Source organism: Pogona vitticeps, chromosome 5 (assembly GCF_051106095.1).
Source record: "Pogona vitticeps strain Pit_001003342236 chromosome 5, PviZW2.1, whole genome shotgun sequence".
NCBI classification, from domain to species: domain Eukaryota; kingdom Metazoa; phylum Chordata; class Lepidosauria; order Squamata; family Agamidae; genus Pogona; species Pogona vitticeps.
In genome coordinates, this window is record NC_135787.1 from 98,411,271 (window position 1) to 98,432,165 (window position 20,895).

Below are 20,895 nucleotides of genomic sequence, written 5' to 3' on the forward strand. Positions count from 1 at the left end.
CTGCAAGGAAATGGTTGCTGTTCTCTTGTGGCCATGCCTGCCTGTGGGATTTGGATGCCCAAGTTCAAATCTGATTTTAAAAAAATTTTAACTGCTGCCATGCTGCTTCTTGGTTGGGGGGGTCTATGCATCTCAATGGGGAAATTTTTTTACCAAAAATTAACGAAGACTCAGAAACTGTTTTAAATGCTTGGACTCGTTAGTGCAGCTTGTGAAACCTTTGCAAACTTAATCTGGCTTTGTTCTGAGTCTTCGTTAATTTTTGGTGAATTTTTTTCTCTCCCATTGAGATGCCTTGAAGCCTACTCAATGCATTTGAATGGTGGATGCATTGTTTCACACAACGATGTTTCCTGTGGGGATTTTCGCTTAAGGACGGCAATCCGTTCCAATTGGAAGGGATTATCTGGTTTTCAATGCATCTCTATGGGAAATGGTGTTTCACAGAACAATGTTTTCACAGAACGTTTTTTTTTTTGAACCAATTAACATCGTTGTGCGAGGCACCACTGTAAATGGAGCTTAGCCTAAGCAATTTAATACAGTTTGATGCCACAAACAGAAAGGGAGTGTTCTGCAAAAAACATTTGTGCAAACAATATCATGAAATTAGATAGACAAACATGAACTGCAGAGGAGATCCCCACCCCTACCCCTGCCACATGAAAAAATTCAGCATTGGATCAAACCAAGGTCCGCGTAATCCACTCACATGCTTCTGAGCACTTAGAAACAAGCATGGAAGTAATGTCTATAAGATTGGTCTGTTCTCTAAACCGGTGGTTCTTAACCTTTGTTACTCGGATGTTTTTGAACTGCAGCTCCCAGAAACCCCAGCCAGCACAGTTGGTGGTGAAGGCTTCTGGGAGTTGCAGTCCAAAACTCCTGAGTAACCCAAGGTTTAGAACCAGTGGTCTAGAGCAGTGGTTCTTAACCTTTGTTACTTGGATGCTTTTGAACTGCAACTCCCAGAAACCCCAGTCAGGACAGCTGGTGGTGAAGGCTTCTGGGAGTTGCAGTCCAAAACTCCTGAGTAACCCAAGGTTAAGAACCAGTGCTCTAAACTTTGTGACCAGTGGTATGAGTAGCATTGTACAAGAGAATGTCAGAATGTACCCCCCAAAGCTTAATGGAATGATTCCAGTTCAAAGTTCCAGCCATCTCTAGAACAGAAGTCTTGCAGCAATTTTGGAGGGGTCTTCCAAGGGGATGCTTTTGGTAAAAAGGAAAAAGTAATATTTCTTCTCTTATGAATCCAGTAATACAGCACAGAAAGAGGAATTTTAAAAGCAAATGGCACACTAGATCCTGTTGGTCCTGAAAGCCAATAATCAGTTACCCTTCCATTGTCTGGTGGATCCCTCTATTATTTTAATCAACTACCTATTGTTTTTAAGTAGCTGGAAAGTCTGCTAGGCATGTAGTAACCCTACTATTCCTATTGGCAACTTGTATTGGCAATAACTGGAATGAAAGGTGAAGATTAGAAGACAGAGAAACGACGAGGAGTAATGCTTCTGTACTCCAAGAACATAGTCAGACTTACTTGCTGATGCAAATGATTGTACTATTTTCAACAAAGAGAGTATCAACAGATAAATGCTGGATAGCTCAGTGGTTTAGATATGTTGAGAGTCTGATTCCCCACTGGGCCTCCCAGACAGGAGCTGGAATTGATAATCCATAGGGTCCATCCCATCTCTGCAGTTCTAAGATGATAATGATGATTATCGACCATCACAAATTTATTATTTGGATGGTCTACAACGGATGCTTGTTAAAATCAGTGAAATAATGAAGTCAATCTAAAAATGAATGTGAAGAAAATCAAGTTCATGGCAAGCAGTAGAAAGTAAGCATCCAAGGAAATGGAATTAAAATTCAAAAATGTAAATATGGAATGTGTGGAAGTACCTCTGAATTTTGCTAAATTGACCCTGAGAATCATGGCCTTATAAATGTTAGAACACAAACAGCCAAGAATAGCTTGCTTAAGATGAAATATGTAATTAGCAAAAAAAAAAAAAAAAAAAAAAAAAAAAAAAAAAAAACCTTGAGAATGTACAGTGCCATATATTCTTGGTTCTACTATATAGCATGGAATCATGGACTGTAATACAGGCTAGAATGAAAGGACAGAAACATTTGAAATATGGAATTCTCATAGGACACTAAGAACTTCATGTACTGAGAACATGAACTGTCAAGAAATACTACAATGAATGAAGACCAAAAAATCAAGAAACACAGAAAGTTAGAATAATGGAAAGAAAGTCATATAACAAAAGTCATATTATGAAAAGTAAAACAGATTGTTGCAGCTGATTATCAATCAATGGGAGAAATAATGAGGGAAGAAGAACCTCATCAACTTCTTTGAAGCACCATAAATGGTACCTTAGTTGTTTTTTAATGCACATGCAAAGATATTTCTGTCTAGATAATTGCTAATTATACCTGATGAAATTCCAAATTCCAGTTGTGAGAAAACCTATTCATTAAGTTATCCCAAGGATACTTAGTCATGGAATACTAGAGCATTTTTTGCTTGCCCTAGCTAATTTAGGATGAAGAAATCAAAAATCGCATGATAGGAATGGTCGAAAGTCTTTCCTGACCAAGATGGGGCCACAACTAAGCCAAGAGAATGAACATCCATGTATTCAATGGAGTTTACTCTGAAATAAGTGTTCATAGCATTATTACATGTTTGAAACACCAGGAAAACATTCATTCAAGTTATCACAAAAGCAGTGATTAACCCCTTTTTAAGAATCACCCTTAAAATAACTATGGAGGGAGTGTTGTCTAATCTGGAACAGCAGGAATTAAATTGTCATTCTGTTCACTTTTATGTCCTGAATGCCTTATAGGTACAGATATGTGCAGACTGATGTGGCCTTAGATATTTCTTAAACATGGTAAGGCTACAAGTGTGAATGTTCAAGCTAGATATTAATATACATTTTAAAATAGATAAAAATAATAATAACCCAAACAAACAAACCAGAAAAAAGAGCAAAGAAAGAAAGAAAGAAAGAAAGAAAGAAAGAAAGAAAGAAAGAAAGAAAGAAAGAAAGAAAGAAAGAAAGAAAGAAAGAAAGAAAGAAAGAAAGAAAGAAAGAAAGAAAGAAAGAAAGAAAGAAAGAAAGAAGAGACAAAAATGTTGTGGCACCTTAAAAACTGCCATATTTTAATGTGAGCTTTTGTGGATAAAGTCTACTTCCTCAGTGTCTGCAGACACTGAGGAAGTAGACTTTATCCACAAAAGCTCACAAAAGCTCAGTGTCTGAGGAAGTGGACTTGGTCCATGAAAGTTCACATTAAGATGTAGAATTTAGTCTTTAGGCTGCCACAGCATTTGTGTATCTTGGTTGTTTTTGTTTTCCTTGCTTCTGTTTTTCCTGATATGCTTGCATAGACTAACATGATTACTTCTTCAACTCTACCTGGGAAAAGGGTAGTAAAAGAAATACATTGTAGTCCCAAAAAGGGCAATTTAGAATATACTGAATATTTACTGTCTCCAATTAATCAGCTAAATTCTAGGTGATTAATTCATTGATTAAAGTTATTAAGATTGTAGCTTCCAACTCTATTGCATGAACCTTCGAGCAAAGCATGGGGTATCAAATATCAGCTTCCCAACTCAGCAAGGTCCAGATCAAAAGTGCACAGTTCTGTATGCCTGGAGTTATGAAGTGTCCCCTATTCCCCATTCCACTTCTAAAGGATGGAAGGGTCCTCTAGGATTTGTGTAAGTCAAGATTCTGCATACAGCAAAAAGAAGATGTGGATGAGAAGCCATTTCAGCTGGTCTCATCATCACTCAATGAAAGAGTAATGAGCATTTTGTATATGGCTAAAATGGGAAAGCAAATAACGAAAGACAAGTTCCTCTATCTGGCTACAACATTAATTTTAATCTTGCTTCAATTGCTGTGAATTTCTAGATAAGAGCAAGGGAATAGTGAGTGAAGACATTACTGCCTTGGGAGAGGTGCCCTTGTAAACAAGCCTCCCTAGGAATGTCCTGTTGAGCAGCAACATGCAAATGAGGTGGTAATTCATTCAACTTTCATGTCTGTTTTTATAAATATTTCTATATGGCATGTCTTTCTTTCACATGCCTTATCCAAAAAGCACTTAATATTGTTTTCACCCCAGACGGAAATAAGGCCTACGTAGGTCTAATTGTATTGATGTAGATTCATTATCCTATTCCCTTCTTTTTTCCTTCCCCTCTTTCTAACCATTCATTACTGAAATGTAAATTGTAAGATTTCTTAGGCAGCTTCTTATGCCTCAGCTCTTATTTTGCTTGAAGTCTTGCATCATTTTAAACAAATGAACATGTTTTGCTTTATATCACCCCTGGCAGCTGCATGGAAATAGAAAACCATATGCTTTCTTACTTTCTCTATCCCCTCAAGCAGATTCTTGTTAAACATTTCACCTTCACCAAAGGTAGAATTTCATTCATTCTTGCATTACATTATTTTTAGTCCTCCCATTCTTCCATGCCTATACACCAATAGCTCCTTTTTTCAGAGTGCATTGTATTCAAGAGCCACACATAATTGTCACATTTAACCACAAGGGATCTACCTTACATTTGCATTCCTTTTAAAAATTATTATTATTATTATTATTATTATTATTATTATTATTATTATTATTATTATTATTATTATTATTATTATTATTATTATTATTATTATTATTATTATTATTATTATTATTATTATTAAAACCCATCCATTCTACATCTGCCTTATGCCTATCATTCACCAAACCCAACAGATGGATATACCCACATGCCATATAGGGATGGCATACTCAAAGCTGTGTATACTGTACAGTTTCTGCATGAGTATAAACATTCTGGTTGCATCAAGTAGGCAAACAACATTTGCAGACAGTGATTGGTGTGATTTCCAAAGGATTTAAATGTTTTTTTTAATTGCTAGGGACTGAGCTTTTAGACCCCTGCAAAACCTACCATCCCTCACAATCACTGGGAAAAGGAAAAGCAGTTAAGCAAATCAAATAAATGAAAATCTCTTTAATCTCCCTTATGTGAAGATTGCAGAATTGATACTTTATTTGGTAGAGAAACAGACTGCAGAATGTTTGTTTACTTAAACTCAAACTGCACGACTGTGGGTATACTGATGGGCATCCCCAATGTGTCATTTTTAAGCTGTACTCACAGGCAGTCCATGCAAACTTTCTGGGTCCATCTCTGCCAGAGAGAAAACGTCTAGGCTGAGGCTTCCAATCTACTCCTTCAGAAGCAAGCACACAGTACACCCCACAGGTACTGATGTCACCCCTTCCTAGTTGCTGGTCCAGGTAGGAACTCAAGGAAATCCATTAGCCACCTCTAGACAAAGCTGCCTCCAACTTCCATGGCTTCTTTTGTTGAAGCTTAAAAAGGCACACAGAATCCAAAGGAAAGACAACGAGACTGGTATGGCTAGATGTTGTGCTCTTTATCATCTCAAGTACCTAGGGGCCTTATCCCAGTAGCTGCTACCTGAGAAGTCACCATAGCAACTCCAAGGAGAAAGAAGCAGCTGCACCTACAAAGAGAAAGAAACAGCTGCACCTACAACTTTGGAAGCATGTGTTTATAATGCACATAAGGCAAGCAAGACTCAGTTGTTTCTCCCTCACTGAAGATTCAGGAAGGCATAAGATATTGTAGTTTTAAAGACTGAGGTCTGGATTTTACGGCATATTTATTTGTGCTTGCTGTGACTTACTTCAGAATATGCATAGTGCTGGGCTGCCTCTTTGCAATTCAAAGCACGCTAAACAGACAGCAATCCTAGCCGGACTCAATGAATGTTACTACTGAATAAAGAGCGTTCATATCACTGATCACAACAGACTGATGCGGCAGTGATGCTGGTAATTTATTTATTTTATTTATTTATTTATTTTATTTATATGCCGCCCACTCTACCCAGTAGCAGTCTCAGAGTACCCACCGTTTTTCAGATGGCAAGTGTAAATAAAATGGGGGAGGGGGCCAACTGTCGTTTGGTAGATGAAACTGTCATTCAGTTAATGGGTTGGCGAACAATATAATAATAAAAAGCAAGCAGGGTAGCTGCTGTGACTAAATATGTTACATGGTATATATATCTTGACCATTTGTAATACATCCTTAAATCTGATGCTTTGCCCTTACTGGCATTTATTTTTTTTAGCCTTTTGACTGAAAAAAAGTTACATTTTGTCATGTAAATTCGGTAAACTCTTTTATTGTTCCCTTCTTTCACATATAGGGACAGGAAGCTACAATGGCCTATGTGAGATCATTCCTTGTGTTCTTTACTCCCTTATCCATCCCCTTAATGTTACAGTCCTGGCTATAGCTAATTGAAAGTACGGCCCCCTCAAACTCTGAAATCCCGACATATAGCCAGCCACACAGGCAGAAGGCAAATGGCATAAAATTCATTTGCTTCCAGACAGCAAGTAAAAAGTCCCTGCTAGGATTCTCGAGTACAAACCAAGCTTTAAATTATTGTGAGTTTAAAAAAAAAACTCTATATGCCTACAGAACTTAGTTTCTGAAGTTTAAGAAAATATTATGGAGGAATCACATCAAAATCATATTACCTCTGATTATTTTGAAGTAGGCAAATGTATACTTCTTGAAACAAAGTACCTATGATTTTCGATAGCTCCAGTAAAGTATTTGGACATGTCCATGAATTTGCCCAAACTCCAGGAGGCAGTGGAAGACAGGAGCACCTGGTGTGCTCTTGTCCATGGGGACACGAAGAGTCGGACACGACTTAACGACTAAACAACAACATGGAGAATTAAGCTATCTAATGTGAGAATGAGTCAATATAATGTGAAGATCTGCAGTTTACGAAAAATTACTCTAATGTAGATTTGCAGCAGGTGTGGCTTGTCATACAAAGGTCAGAAAAGTCACACCTGCTCAAAAATCCCCCATATGTCATAATTGAAACCTGTCCTCCTCTACATCTGTTCACCCTAATGGCTAGGGCATACTGTGAAATATTGTAGCTAATTTCTTTTCACAGTGCCTAGCACAATTTTTGATAATAAAGAGATGCTCAGAAGTGGTGATTGAGAAACTAAGTCTTTGTGTGATAAAATACGAAGGCAGGTAGTAATTTTTATTCCTTAATTATGGTGTTGAAGAAGGAATTTTGGTGGGTGCAGCTTGTCCTTCAAAGGCAAGGAAACCTTGCTTCTTCTGTGCTACCATTTAAGACAGGGCAAATACAGAGGCAAGTCACAGGTTTTTGATTCATAACTATTGAATCAATTAAACTCTGTTGATTTAACCAGATATTTTTCTACAGAATGCTATTTCTTTTTTATCTATGAAGAAATGTGAGTAAATGTGAGTAAATTTACTGTTTTTTCTTACCAGAGTCTCTGAGTGAATTATTGAAGCAGTGAGTACTAGCTGAAGAGAGCTGAGCAGTAGACTTGAAGTTCATTATGCTCTGTAGGTCCCTGAACTTTTATCCGCTGCATAGTTTGGGGTGTTTTTTAGCCTAACAAATTTCCACACTCTGTCAACATATAGTAATTTCAGAACATCTAACTAAATTGGAATTCAGAAACAAAGAGGCAGCACAGAGCAATTCCATGGTACAAAGAAAGACTGGAATGATGAAAAGATGTTGTTCTCCAAGGAAAAGAGTTGCCTGTGCAGCTAGACTTAATAAGGCTTTGGTCCCTGGGGCCAGACCGTTCACTCTCACATTTGGCAGTGGTGGCAAGCCCGCTCATCCTTCCAGTTGTGTCCAGAGTGCCACTCTGTACCCGATCAGCTGGCTACTTGGCAGCCCTGCAGGGAGACTCATCCTCCCCCCCCCACCTGGAGTTAAATGTACATAAGGAAGGCAGCAGGGCTGCAGGATGACTTGGGTCCCCCTTTCCTTCTCTGGGGGATCGCTTTGATCCCTTCCCTCCTCTTCCTATGGCATGCAGGCATAGGAAGAGAAGGAAAGGGGGGACCCAAGCCACCCTGCAGCCCCTGGGGTGGGATTCCCTTTGGGCAGGCTTTAGCAAGCTGCCCAAAGGGAAAATCCCTCTCTGCTTATGCCCCTGAGGAACAGCTGATGCACAGGGGCACAAACAGATAGGGATAGATGAAGGGACGCATATTGAAGGGTTATATTTATTGTCTTGTATTTTTCAGGGTCTCTGAGAAGCAACGAACATCTGACAAATCAGGGATATTCACTGAATATCCCGATTCCTTTTTATATTTGTCCCAATGTCTACTATAGAGCCATCCCCACCCTGCCCTTTTCTCTCTTACACAGAGTTTGAACTGTATATCTAGTTTTACATAAACAGTTTTATGTATTCCCACTCTCCTTTGGTTGGAGGAGAACCCTTCTGACATAACAGACTGGGGAGTGTCAAAGTATTGTGCTGGTTAAGTGTATAAAGATCTACATCATGTTTGAAAGAGAAGCCTTTTTCTCTTTCTTTTTTCTACACCCAATTCTATGCTGTTATTTTACTTGCTTTCCGTTTTTGTTAAACTTGCAATCAATTTAAACAAGACCACTCAGTGTGTTACCTCTGTTCCTGGTCTCCACTGAGCCAGATAATTTTTTATGGTTCTGCATAGCCACATCAAAAACTCTCTCCTTAGTATTACAATTTATTACAATAAGTGGCATGAGATGAACAAGGCATCATCATTTTTGTTAACACATCAATAAAGTTAGTAAAACCTTTACTTGTAAAGTATTATGCACAAATATTACACATGACTTAAAGATAGTATCAATAAGTTTCAGCAGTTAAACTGCACTCTGCCATTTCATGGCAGAATTTGGGATATAAATTGAAAAGGTTGGGATTACCAAACATTAGTAATTATTACATAGCAAATCAATTGAGAATCATCCTAGATATTATAGTACAAAGTTATGAAATAATATGGAGTGGCATTGAATTACAGAAATTATACCAATTGGAAGACCCACAAGAGACATATTGGTATAAAAGAACATTAAAAGAATCATAAAAAAGACTCAGAATCCTTTTACAAAGAATGTACTTGAGATCTATAATAAATGGAGACAGGTTTTTATGTCCTGGAATCTCCCCTTTAACATTGGTGGTTGAGTTAAAGAATTTTCCAGGATGTGGGATAAAGGAATTGATTGACAAATGTAAACAAAAAACAGATATATAAATGGGAGGATTGACAATTGACACAGTTTGGACATATCATGAAGGATATGGCAAATGAGATGAACGGAAAAAAGGGGAAAGGGTGAATTAGTAATATTTATCGAATATTGACAGAAGAGGTAAATCAGTAAATCACTTAGGAGAGTTAAAAATAATATTGGAGGTAGATTTAGGAAAAAATAGATAAAGAGGAATGGAACATTTTTAAAAACATATCAGTAAGAATAAAAGAAAATGATTATAAAACAATTTGGAGATGGTCTTAACACTGACAAAACTAAATAAAATAGATTCTAAATATTCCAAGATGTGCTGGAGATGTACTAAAGACTTGGGTACATACCTGTTGTGTATGGTGGGAATGTAAAGTAATACAAAGGGTTTGGAGGGATGTTTTTATAGAAATTAGAGAAATATTGGAAGTCAACTTTGAAGCATCATCAAGAATAAATAGCGTTATTATTGTTAATAGATAATCATGATATAACTGAAAAAACAGAAATTATTTCAAATATGATAACAGCTGTTCAATTACTTATACCAAAAAACTGGAAGAAGAATTGGATTTTTCAATCACACAAATGGCACAATGAAATCTGGAAATGAAAGATGAATGGAACACTGTTGTAAAAAGTACACACACACACACACACACACACACACACACACATATCTGGGGTGAGGGGTGCACTATTACTTTATTTTGTTTATGTTGATTTTTGTTTATTTTGTTATATAAAAAAACAAAAAGTTGAAAAGGTTTAATTGCTTTCATTAATCTTTAGAGATCTCAAAAATCTCAAAGGTAGATTGTCATTATTGGTTCTTAACAGTTAACAATGGTTGCTATAGTTTGTAATTTAAGAACAGAATTGTTACTATGAGGATGAAGTCAGAGCAGGGGAAGAAAATTACATCCCACTTGAAACTCATTGATGGAAAGGCATAACAACATAACTTTTTAAAGGCACAGAGGAACTATGCCATGTTTTAAAGATAAGTCTCACTTCTTGGAGGCAATAAGAGGTACAATTTCCATTTGTATGACAATTTTTTAAAGCAGTGTTTCAAGTTCGGAGGACTGCTAAACGCGCTGGCAGGCAGCGTGAAACTGTTAGGCCATCCCCATGGTCTCTAGCTCAACTTTGCCATGCAGCCTTCCCGAACAAGGTTTCCGTTTGTAGCAAAGAACCTTGTCTACAGACACTCACCCACGCACACCAGGACATTGTTATAAGTAACCAGGGTCCTTAGATGACTGTGCTGTTTCCGGATGCTCTCTTATAGCCACATGGTAATCTTATTTATTTATTTAAATATTTATATCCTTTCCTCCTCTGCATTTTTCCTGGACCTGCTCAACTCCACAAGCACCTTCAATCACTTCTCCATCCTGCTTCTCTGTCATCTGCTATTGTCCTTTGCAGTTTTTCTATGCCATGTGGCTTCATTCTCCCCACTGCTGTTTCCCAAGGGATATGGCAGCAGCCCAGAATCATGTGGATGTTATTTTTAACCAACATTTCAGCTGTCAATTAGTTTGTCTACAGTGTTAACGGTTATGTAAATTAAGATGGCATATAGTGTTATTTCTGACTTCTGTTTTTGAGAAGCAATTAGACCCTGAAGTAGCACAAATGCAAGAGCAGGTGTTACCTTTTATGAGGCTACTAAAAAAGTAAATAAGTAGCAAGCTTGTGTGGATGAAATCCATTTCCTCAAGCTAAGCACACCTCTACAATGTTTCTGTGCCATCCAGGAAGGAGGTACATCTGAATATTCTTCAGATTTTGATGGACTACTACTACTACTACTACTACTACTACTACTACTACTACTACTACTACTACTAATAATAATAATAATAATAATAATAATAATAATAATAATAATAATAATAATAATAATAATAATAATAATAATAATAATAATAATAATAATGTGCCATCAAGTCAATTCTGACTTATGGTGACGCTTTTCAGGATTTTCCAGGTAGAAAATAATCAGAAGTGGTTTACCATTTCCTTCTTCTGAGGGTAGCCTGGGACAGTGCAGCTTGCCCAAGGCCACTGAGCTATCCAGCTTAGTATGCAGAGTAGTAATTGCATTTCAATGAGAGTTGGCCACTTTGCTGCTTCTTATTACTATCGTTTACAAGGGTATACGATTCTTGAAAACACATCCTCCATTTTATATTAACAACAGATGTTAACAATATCTTTATTAACAATATCTTTATCTCATACTCTGGTTTCTCTTCGGATCGTATAAACAATATCTTACCTCAGGCATTTTAATTTTTCACATTGCTATTCACCTAAAAAAATTTGGGGGAATGTTATGTACTTGGACTGTGACATGTGCCATGACGTCACCTGCCTGTCTTGGCTAAGGCTGGAGTTTCCTGGCCTATGGCAAGGCAGGAGGTGGGTCTTATGGGGTGGAGCTTGTGTATATAAGGGGGGTGTACAAGGAGGGAGAAGGTTGATGTGGTTGTTGGGGAATTAGTGGGAGAGTGAGAGGGTTAGGTATAGGTTAGGTAACTGTGTGAAGTAACCAAGAACTGTGCAAGGTTAAGGTCTGAGAAATATAGTTTAATAAGTGATTCTTTTATTCAGTGATTACCCTTTTATTTCTGTAATCAATAAATCTTCATTTTTATTTTAAAATCCACAATAAGTCTGAAGTGTCAGGTTTATGTGTGGTTGGTGGCAGCGAAGTACTGTGTGTGTGTGTGTGTGAAAAGGATCGTGGCCTGTCATCTCTAGTGGTGACGTAGGAGGAGGTGGCAGTTTTTCACATTGCTATTCATCTAAAAAATTTTGGGGGAATGTTATGTACTTGGACTATTGACAATTCACTGAAAATGAAGGCTCCATGCATCTTTGCATTGACACCAAGTTTCACCAAAAATGAAGTGAACGTGCTGTTCGGCGTTCCTGATCAGGTGGAACACTTGAGCAAAAGTAGCTAAACTCATAGTTAAAGATAATGATTTGCGGCCCAGTTCTATGTGGTCTTCCCAAATCAGCCTAGGTAAGTACAGTGGTGCCTCGCACAGCGAGGTTAATCCATCCTGGATTAACCCTCGCTGTGTGAAACATCACTGTGCGGAAAGTAAAAAGCCATTGGAATGCATTAAACTTAGTTTAATGCGTTCCAATCGGCTGATTTACTCACCGTTCAGCAATGTTTTTCAATGGCCGGCAGCCATTTTCGCGCCCTCCCCTCGCTTAACGAGGGTGCGAAAACGCTGCACGTGGCCATTTTGGGGCTTCCGGCAGCCATTTTGTTGCCGCAGAACAGCTGATCAGCTGGTCGCAAAGCGAAGGTCGGTAAGCGAACTGCTTACCGACCTTCGCTCTGCGATTTCCACCCATTGGGGCCATCACTCTGCGATCACATTAGCGATCGAAAAAGCATCACCGTAGAGTGAATTCATCGCTCTATGGTGCGCTCATTCTGCGAGGCACCACTGTAGGTGAATAAATAAATTATAGATTGACTTTTTTTGAGGGGGTCTTCATATCCCTAACTGAAATTCAGGTGATTTTGTTGCTGAGCTGAAATTAGTCCTCCCACCCCCATTTATATGCTGCCTTTCTTGCAGAACTGGGACCCAAGGCAGTTTACTGAATAATATGAAATAACAGCAGATTAAAATACAATAAAATGGCAAACATTAAAACAGAATGAAATTCAATTGTATTCTTAAAATGCAATTAATAATTACTTCAAACAATGTGGTGACTGTTCCAGTTATTCTACTTACAGAGCTACTGTGAGGATGTCTGCAGCCAGAGGATTCAGAGGCTCCATTGGCTCTCCCAAAATGAACAGAATGCAAATTTTGAGTAACTGTGACATATTTTTTGTTGTCTTTTGATGCAGAGTTTGTGATGGATTTTATATCGTGAGTAGAATATAATGGAGTTAAAGGCATATCTGAAAAATAAAGGTAAAATATTATAAGAATTATTTAGTATTTCTATGGATTTCATTACCTCTGTCCTTACATTTGACTCATTGCCTGTGTGTACTGGCTCCACTGAAAAGTTATACTGAGCTGATAGGAAAGTTCTGTCTGTAGCTTTTCATCAGAAATAAACCAGATTTGATAGGACTGCCACATTTATTGTTCACGTGTCAGCTCCATTCAAATCAAAAGTGGAGGAGAAGGAGGGGGTCATCTTTGCAACCAAATGTGTAGAGAATTAGAAGCAAAAGGTGCCAGATTCCTAATGTGACCAAGAAAAAGAACTGATAGATAAAATAGCAAGCCTGGGAACAAAATCTGGAAGGACTATTCCACAAAGCGACAATGGTGAAAAACAATAAAACACTTTTCTGTGGAAAGCAACAACTTTGGGAATAAATTGCATACTGTACTCTCCAGATCTGTAGTTACAAATGTTACAGAATTCTGAAGAGATTCCTTTATGCTCTGGAAGCATCAGAATCACTGCAGCAGCAGGGAAGATCAGGGCACCATTACGAGCCAGAAGACTGCCAGCTACCTAGAGATTTCTCAAAGGCACAAAAATGAGGTAGCATGAGCTATGCCCCTAATGAGAAGAGGCTCAGGGTGAGGCTCAGAATTCAGGAGCAGCTCATATTTGTTTTTCCTCCAATAGTATCCTTTCTCTCTCTTCTTCACCTGGAACCCCCTCTTCACTGAATTTTACAGCATGACTTTTCAAAAGGAAGCAACACTGCACAAAGCATTTGTTCAAAGGAGAAAGGATTGCTGCTACTGAAATCTACACCATTCTTTGCTTGTCTTCTAGAGCTTAAGGAAAAGTTACAGTATATACCATGCCCTGGGGCACCCTTTTGAGGAACACTCTCAAAGGACAAAATTTTCTGACATCATGGATAGATTTAAAAAAAAACACTTTTATGAACTTATTTTGCTGGCATGTTTTAGAGGCATCTCCCTCTTTTATGGGGAAATTTGTATTTCCCAAAGTTATGGAAGATCCCTTTCTTTGAGAAAATAATTTGTCAGATTTGCGTGACACTGATGTAACTTTGCTCAAACCCCCGAGCTAAAAGCATAGACCAAGGGAGAAGAGAAATAGAAGAAAATCAGGTGATTATGATACAAGCATAAAATTAAAACTGAAAGAATTGGGCATGTTTAGCCTTGAGAAAAGAAGACTGAGGGAGATATGATAGCACTTTTCAAATAGTCATTCAGAGGAAGAGCAGGATCTGTTCTTGAGCATCTCAGAGGAATGTACCCTCTAATTTTCAGCCTCACTGAGTGGGGCTCCGCCTCTCATGTACACAACTTTACTCCTGCATGTGCAACTCCACGTCCTCCATGTGCAGGATTCTCTCACAACTGGAACCAAAGGGGTTGAACATGATCACTGTGTGGAGGATGAAGAAAGTTGTGTGGAGGGAGGCAGAGTCGCATGCACATTCACACGTTTTAGAGGGAACCTAGGCGCAGAGTGCAGGACACTCAACAATAGGTTCGAGTTACAGGAAGCCAGATTTCAGTTCAATATCAGGAAAAACGTCCTGACTATTAGAGCAGAATGGCAATGGAATCAATTATCTCAAGAGGTGGTAAGCGCTCCAGCACTGGAGGCATTGAAGAAAAATTTACAAAACCACCTGGCAGATCTGCTTTGATTTGTATCCCTGAATTGAGCAGGGGGTTGGACTTGATGACCTGATAGCCCCCTTCCAACTTCATGATTCTTTGATTCTAAGAACGATGTCAGTAACAACAGCTGTCAAAAGAGCTATGCAGTCTTAAAGGAATTTGGAGAGCCAAAGGACAGAGTGCAGTTGAAATTAAGTGGGGCTAATCAAGGGACCATTGATTACCAAGCTCAGAGAGACATTAAAGAAACTGTTGTTCAACTGGGCAGATGAAAATTGGGACATGTTGTACAGTTTCTGCCTCAAATAGAAGTAAAGGATTTAAAGGACTTTTAAAAGAAAGACAAAATGGCAGAATTAAGTATCCACATGCACCAGGCTGTTTATGAAAGGAAAAAAAAAAGTAAGGCAGAAAAGTAAGAGAAAATAGACATTCTACAGTGCTAAGTGGAGGAAAGTTTGGGAGCGATAGTAGCGACTGAATAAGGTTTGTGAATGAGAAAGGAAGAGGCAGGAGGAATGAACAGAGAAGGACAATAGGCAGAACATGAAGCAAGATTACACCATAGAACAAAGGGATCTCTGAGAAACAAAATAACCCTCCACAGCCTGAAGAATCAGCATTGCTTTACTTCAGATTTCAGCCCAAAGGAGGATTTTACTACTGGCTATAGTGAATGATACCCTTTTGTGGAGGATGGGTGAGCCAGACAAAAAAAGGTGGCTGACATCCTGGCTAATTGAACAAATTGATAGTGGAATGTATCCTGGGAGAATAAGGAAAATATCATGTTCCATATCCCATGGAAACACGCTAGTAGTCAAGAATTTAACCCACAGATTGATAGGTATATATCCAAAGCTTGGTCAATATTTACAGAGAACTTCAGAGAAGGTGACAAAGTTGAACCAGCTGTGTGGAAGATTAGGCTTCATTGCACTTTAAATAAGAGCCTTGGCTTTACAGAAGTAACAGGCCAGTCCCGACTAAGGATTTCGGAGTCATACAAGGTCTACCCTATTGTTCCAAAGGAAGAAATGAAATGGATGCTACCTGATTTAGTGGCACTATCTCTCAACCTCCACTTTGCCCCTTGATTTACTAATTATGAGCCATTTCATGCAGAATACTGCTAGATGTTAATCAATTTCTATTATGGAGGAAAGCTAGTGAGCAGCACTATCTCCTCTCACCCTGAAGGTTAGAGGATCTTCCCTGGTGCACCACTTCACCCTATGGAGAGTCTTGAATAAATGCACTTTCCATCAGTAGATGCAATCACAGATGATCTGTAAAGACAAGGAACTAAGGAACTTTTTGAATAACTAGAGAAGGCTGTCTTACTACACAGCAACAAATTTTTACTGAGAGTCTGTGCAGAGGCAGAGTCTACTGGAATTGAAACACTAAGGTATATACAAAGACCAGTCCTACAAACCAAATTTGGATCACAAGGTGATCCGGATTTTTGACATAATCCACTTTAAAAACCAGTTCTGTAATAATCAGGCCTATGTCCCAAATAGTACCGTTACACTTTGTTTTGGGGAGGCCTTTCCAGATGATATTCCTGTATGTTTAAAACTGATACTGATTGAGAATGGACAGATGAATCCATCTGGAAGAGATTATTTATTTATTTAATTAATTTGTATGCCACCCATCTAGCCTAAGGTCATGCTGGGTAGGTCACAACATGAACAAGCAATAAAACAATACTACAAATGTAAAGTAAAACCAACATATGAGACCCATGAAATAAAACAATAATTAAACAATTGCAAATTAACAATTGCACATTATGCATTAAATATTTGAAAGGTGGTACAATTGACTCAGAATTGAAATGTTCAATGGGTTTCCACTAATGGAAATGCTGGTCTAAAGAATCAAGTTTTTAGAAAAATTTTAAAGGTCATCAGTGAGAGAGCCAGGTGGATGTCTGGGCTGGTTGATTCCAGAGTCTAGGTGCAACTATCAAGAAGGCCCAGCTCCTAGTCCTCTCCCTTTGGTCCTCCCTCAATGTCAACATTCTCAGACATGGGATGAACTAGTAGGATGGGCAGTTCTTGTCAGAAAGAGGTGTTTTGTCAGGTACCAAGGGTTTTATGTTAAACCATCATCTTGAAGTCAGCACAAAAGTGGACAAGTAATCGGTATGATGCAGCCAAAGTTGGGGAGATATGCTGGTATCTATTCACTGTACCCACTAGTCTGGCTGCCATATTCTGGACCTGCTGGAGCTTGTGCATCAGCCTCAAGAGAAGCCCCCCGCCCCATAAAGAGCACTATAGTAGTTTGAAACTACTAGAGCATTTACCAACATGGTGAGCAACCAGGTGTCCAGGTAAGGGCACAATTGTGCAATTCATCTAAGGTGGAAATAGGTGGATTGGACCACAGATGTTGTCTGGTTCTCCATTGATAGCACTGGGTCCAGAACAATGCTTAGGCTGCACACCTCATCCCTGGTGGATAAAGTAGTCCCACCATTGATACCAGGAACATCCACCCAGAGGACATCCATCTTATCCATGTTCAGCCTCAGTCTATTATCCTTCATCCACTCAAACACAGAAGCCAGGCAGCACACAATGGATTGGGACAACATCCACTACAGAAGGGTGGAAGGAAAGATAGAACTGTGTGTTATCAGCAAATTGATGACTTGTCACTCCAAATCTCCAGATCACCTCCCCATCAGTCTCATATAGGTGTTAAACAGCAATGGGGAGATGATCAACTCCTGGGACAATCCACAGTTGAGAATCCAAGGGGTGGAGACCATCCCTCCTAATTGCACCCTCTGGGAATGGCTGTTGAGGAAGAATTGGAGCCAGGACAAAGCCAGGACACCAATCCCTAACTCAGAGGGCCTCCCCAGAAGGATACTGTGGTTGACAGTATGAAAGGCCACTGAGAGATTAAGGAGGACCAGCAGGGACACCTCGCCCCTCTTAGCTTCTCTCAAAGGGTCACTTTTTTCAAGCAATGGAACTCTTCAAAGGGCCAACAGGGCCAAACTGTAAAACTTAAGACCTTGGAGGTACCATGGAGGTGGCTTCACTCCAAAGTCTTTTGGGTAAAACCCTTTTCCAGTCTTTTACTAGAGGAGCAAAACCCTGCCTCCTCTACCAGCTCCAGGACACTTCTTAGGTACACCAGACATGGAGTGCCGTGACATAGTTATTGTATATACATACTCAACTATCCCTGGAGGCATGTAGCATGGACTTCTTCCCCTGCTCTGACTCCATAGTCCTCACTGGTGGCAGCTTCCCCACGGGTGTAGTATTCCTCCCAAGAGGCACAGCTGAACTCTACCCGGATCTGGCTAGGCTCTCCAGTGTAGCATGGCACAGAAGGAGGAGGTAGAGAAGGAGGGCTGGCTCTGAGTGGACTGAATGGAAGCTCTCTGCTGCAGAAACCCTATGCACTATGCCCCTGCCACTTCCTCTGCCAGCGGCATTCCCCTCTCTGGTTCTTGAGGCTTTGAGCCTTTTGGTGTCTGGGTTCATCTCAGTGAACTCGGGCAGCCTCCTCAGGTTCCAGAAAATCCACCCAGTGCCTGGTGTCAGGATCACGGAGGCAGATGATCTCCCAGCTGGCTGAAGAGCCTTCTTGGGTCTCGAATCCTCCCAGTCCACAGCATCCATCCTCTTCTCTTGCCTTGCTCTTGCCTTTAAATCTCATTTCCACTATCACTACACCTGTGGCCTCAAGGGCATTGTCCAGGTCTCCACCACCAACACCCCAGTCCACAGATGAACTGTACATTGGGGAATCCTGCCCTGACTCTTGGGGAGATGGAGAGCCCCCAATGAAGGGCCTTCATAGCCAAACAGATTCAAATTTAATAATGTTGTAGTACTATTGTTTGTCCCCTGTTACTGATGGGGCAGAATTCTATCTTGGTGTTTAATTGGGGAAAGAACTTGAGATTTAATTAGTCAAATGCTGGAGAAACCCAAAACTGATAAGATCACCCACCCATGCCAAGAGTACTTAACTTCTTAAAAAATCTGCTTCAATTTCTGTTGAATCATGGTAGTGCAAAATTAGAGTTGCCACCTCTTTTTCTGTCTCTCTTCATCCTTTGCCAGTTTGGTATAGTGAATAGCGTGACAGACTAGGATTGAAGAGACCTGCGCTGAAATCCCTGCTGAACCAATAAAACTCACTGAGAGGAAACACTAACAAAGATGGATACAACCTGATGGCACAAAACAACTTCAACAACTATGTAGCAGCTAAATGCAGCCTAGTCTTCTGCATGCTGAGAACAACTGTATCTATTGAGTCTGGCTAGTGCAAATGTGGGAAAATTACATTTAGTGTGTTTTAGAAAAATTCCATAATATTCACAAATAGCTTAAAGAATATTTTTGAAAATATTAAATATGGGAGAAAGTGAAACAGACAGACTTTTGCCATCTCTCTTCTCACTAACATGACCAAATGTGAAGGGAGATGTCAGTAAAGTGGCTCTTCTATCCTTCATTATGAAACTGCAGGAGAAGGAGCTGCCCCTGCAGAACGAGCTAAGAACCACACTCCTCAAACAGTGGTTGCTTCTGAGGAGAGAAAGGATCATGCAATGGTTTGAGATTCAGCTACATAACTGAGCCGTTCCCATTGGAATTACTGGCTTGCATTTTGTTGCAATTCAAGACTTTATTGAAGGAATCTTTGATAATCTGAGAACTGCAGAGCTGGAAGGGACCCAGTGGATCATTGAGTCTAGTCCCTGTCAGAGAGGAACAGAGGGGAATTGAACTCCCAGCCTCTGACTCCACTGATGCCTAAACAACTGAGCTACCCAGCAGTTCATGAACAGGGGCTTTCTTGCAATGGTGCCCAGGCTGGGCCAAGCCCTCTCTCATTTAGCTTAGTTTTGCTGCCCCATTGTTATCATTTAGACACAACTTTCATTCCATAGTTGACCCTTCCATTATTCTTCTTGTTCTGCTGTTAGATATGCCCAAGCTTAATGGAAATTCCTCCAGTTATGCATAAGATAAAAAGCTGTGGACATGCTCAGAAGTAACGCATTTGGGGTTATAAATGTAGAAATAATAATATATCTAAATTGGAGATTTGCTAGGATTTGCGTATGGATTAAGCTGTCAATTGATTCTATGCTCTCACTAATAAACATAGCATTAGATGCCAAAACAAGACATTTTACTGAGATATTATTTATGTTGAAAGCATGTTTAAGAAGAAGGTAAAGTCCATTTCACTACCATGAGCCAACATCTTACTTAGCAATTAACAACAAAACAAAGAGTAATCTTACCATATTTTCCGACTTCCATACTGGAACAAGAACCTGGTGGATGCTTCCCCAACACTAAGAGGACTTTGCTCTGTTGACTATTTGCAATAGTTTTGTAGTCCTGCAGAGGCTTGTCATTGGTGAACAGCGCTATCAGGTACCACCCTAACCAAAGCCTTCTGGAAGTAAACCACACACCAATTCAAATTAGCCAGATCTTCTATTTCAGCAGTCACTTTATAAATGAGAAGCAAAAATAGCCACACCCCCAGTTACTAATGCTCAGGGCATCTTGTAGCTGTGATACTGCCATCTCTTCCTCAAACTTCATAGACTAACAAAAGCAATGGGACAGCATTAGGAGATAATGAGGAGAAAAATCCAGGGCGAAGCTGGCGTCTTAAGTTAGAATCCGCTCTGCTCCAAAGCCAGAAGGAGCAGCTGCTTGTGCTGATAAGGATTAGGTGAGGAATCCTAGCTGATTACTGCTGCACAGGAGAGCCACCGTGCATCTAAAAGAGTGGACAATGCTACCTGGCAGGAGGTAAGTGTGGCAGGCTTTTTATAAGGCTCCATGTCAGCTCTCATATTACCATACTGCTTGCATGCTGCATGCTTCTTTTGGCATGAAATATTCAAGGGATTATCTTGTAATCAACTGTACAATCAGAGCAAGGCCATTAGGTCCTGGTTAGCCTTGAACCTTGTAAGGTAGAGGCACTTCCCTCTTCAGATCTTGCCTGAATGTATAATTTTAAGTGTGTGTCCCATATGAAGTGTTCCT

General features: G+C 39.6%; 1 protein-coding gene and 1 pseudogene across 1 annotated transcript in view; one reads left to right on the forward strand and one right to left on the reverse strand.

The window, feature by feature from the left end:
* The window catches only part of ANO2 (anoctamin 2), a 227,064-nt gene extending 206,738 nt beyond the window's left edge, over positions 1-20,326 (reverse strand). Inside the window, exons 1-2 of the mRNA XM_020785745.3 lie at positions 20,133-20,326; positions 12,989-13,161 (exon numbers count right to left, since the gene is read on the reverse strand). Of these exons, the coding sequence (XP_020641404.3) occupies positions 12,989-13,161; positions 20,133-20,151 (192 nt within the window). The 5' untranslated portion in view covers positions 20,152-20,326. The remainder of the gene's footprint in view (positions 1-12,988; positions 13,162-20,132) is intronic.
* Positions 13,769-16,477, forward strand: LOC110074993 (interferon regulatory factor 8 pseudogene; annotated as a pseudogene).
* Positions 20,327-20,895: the final 569 nt, after the last annotated feature.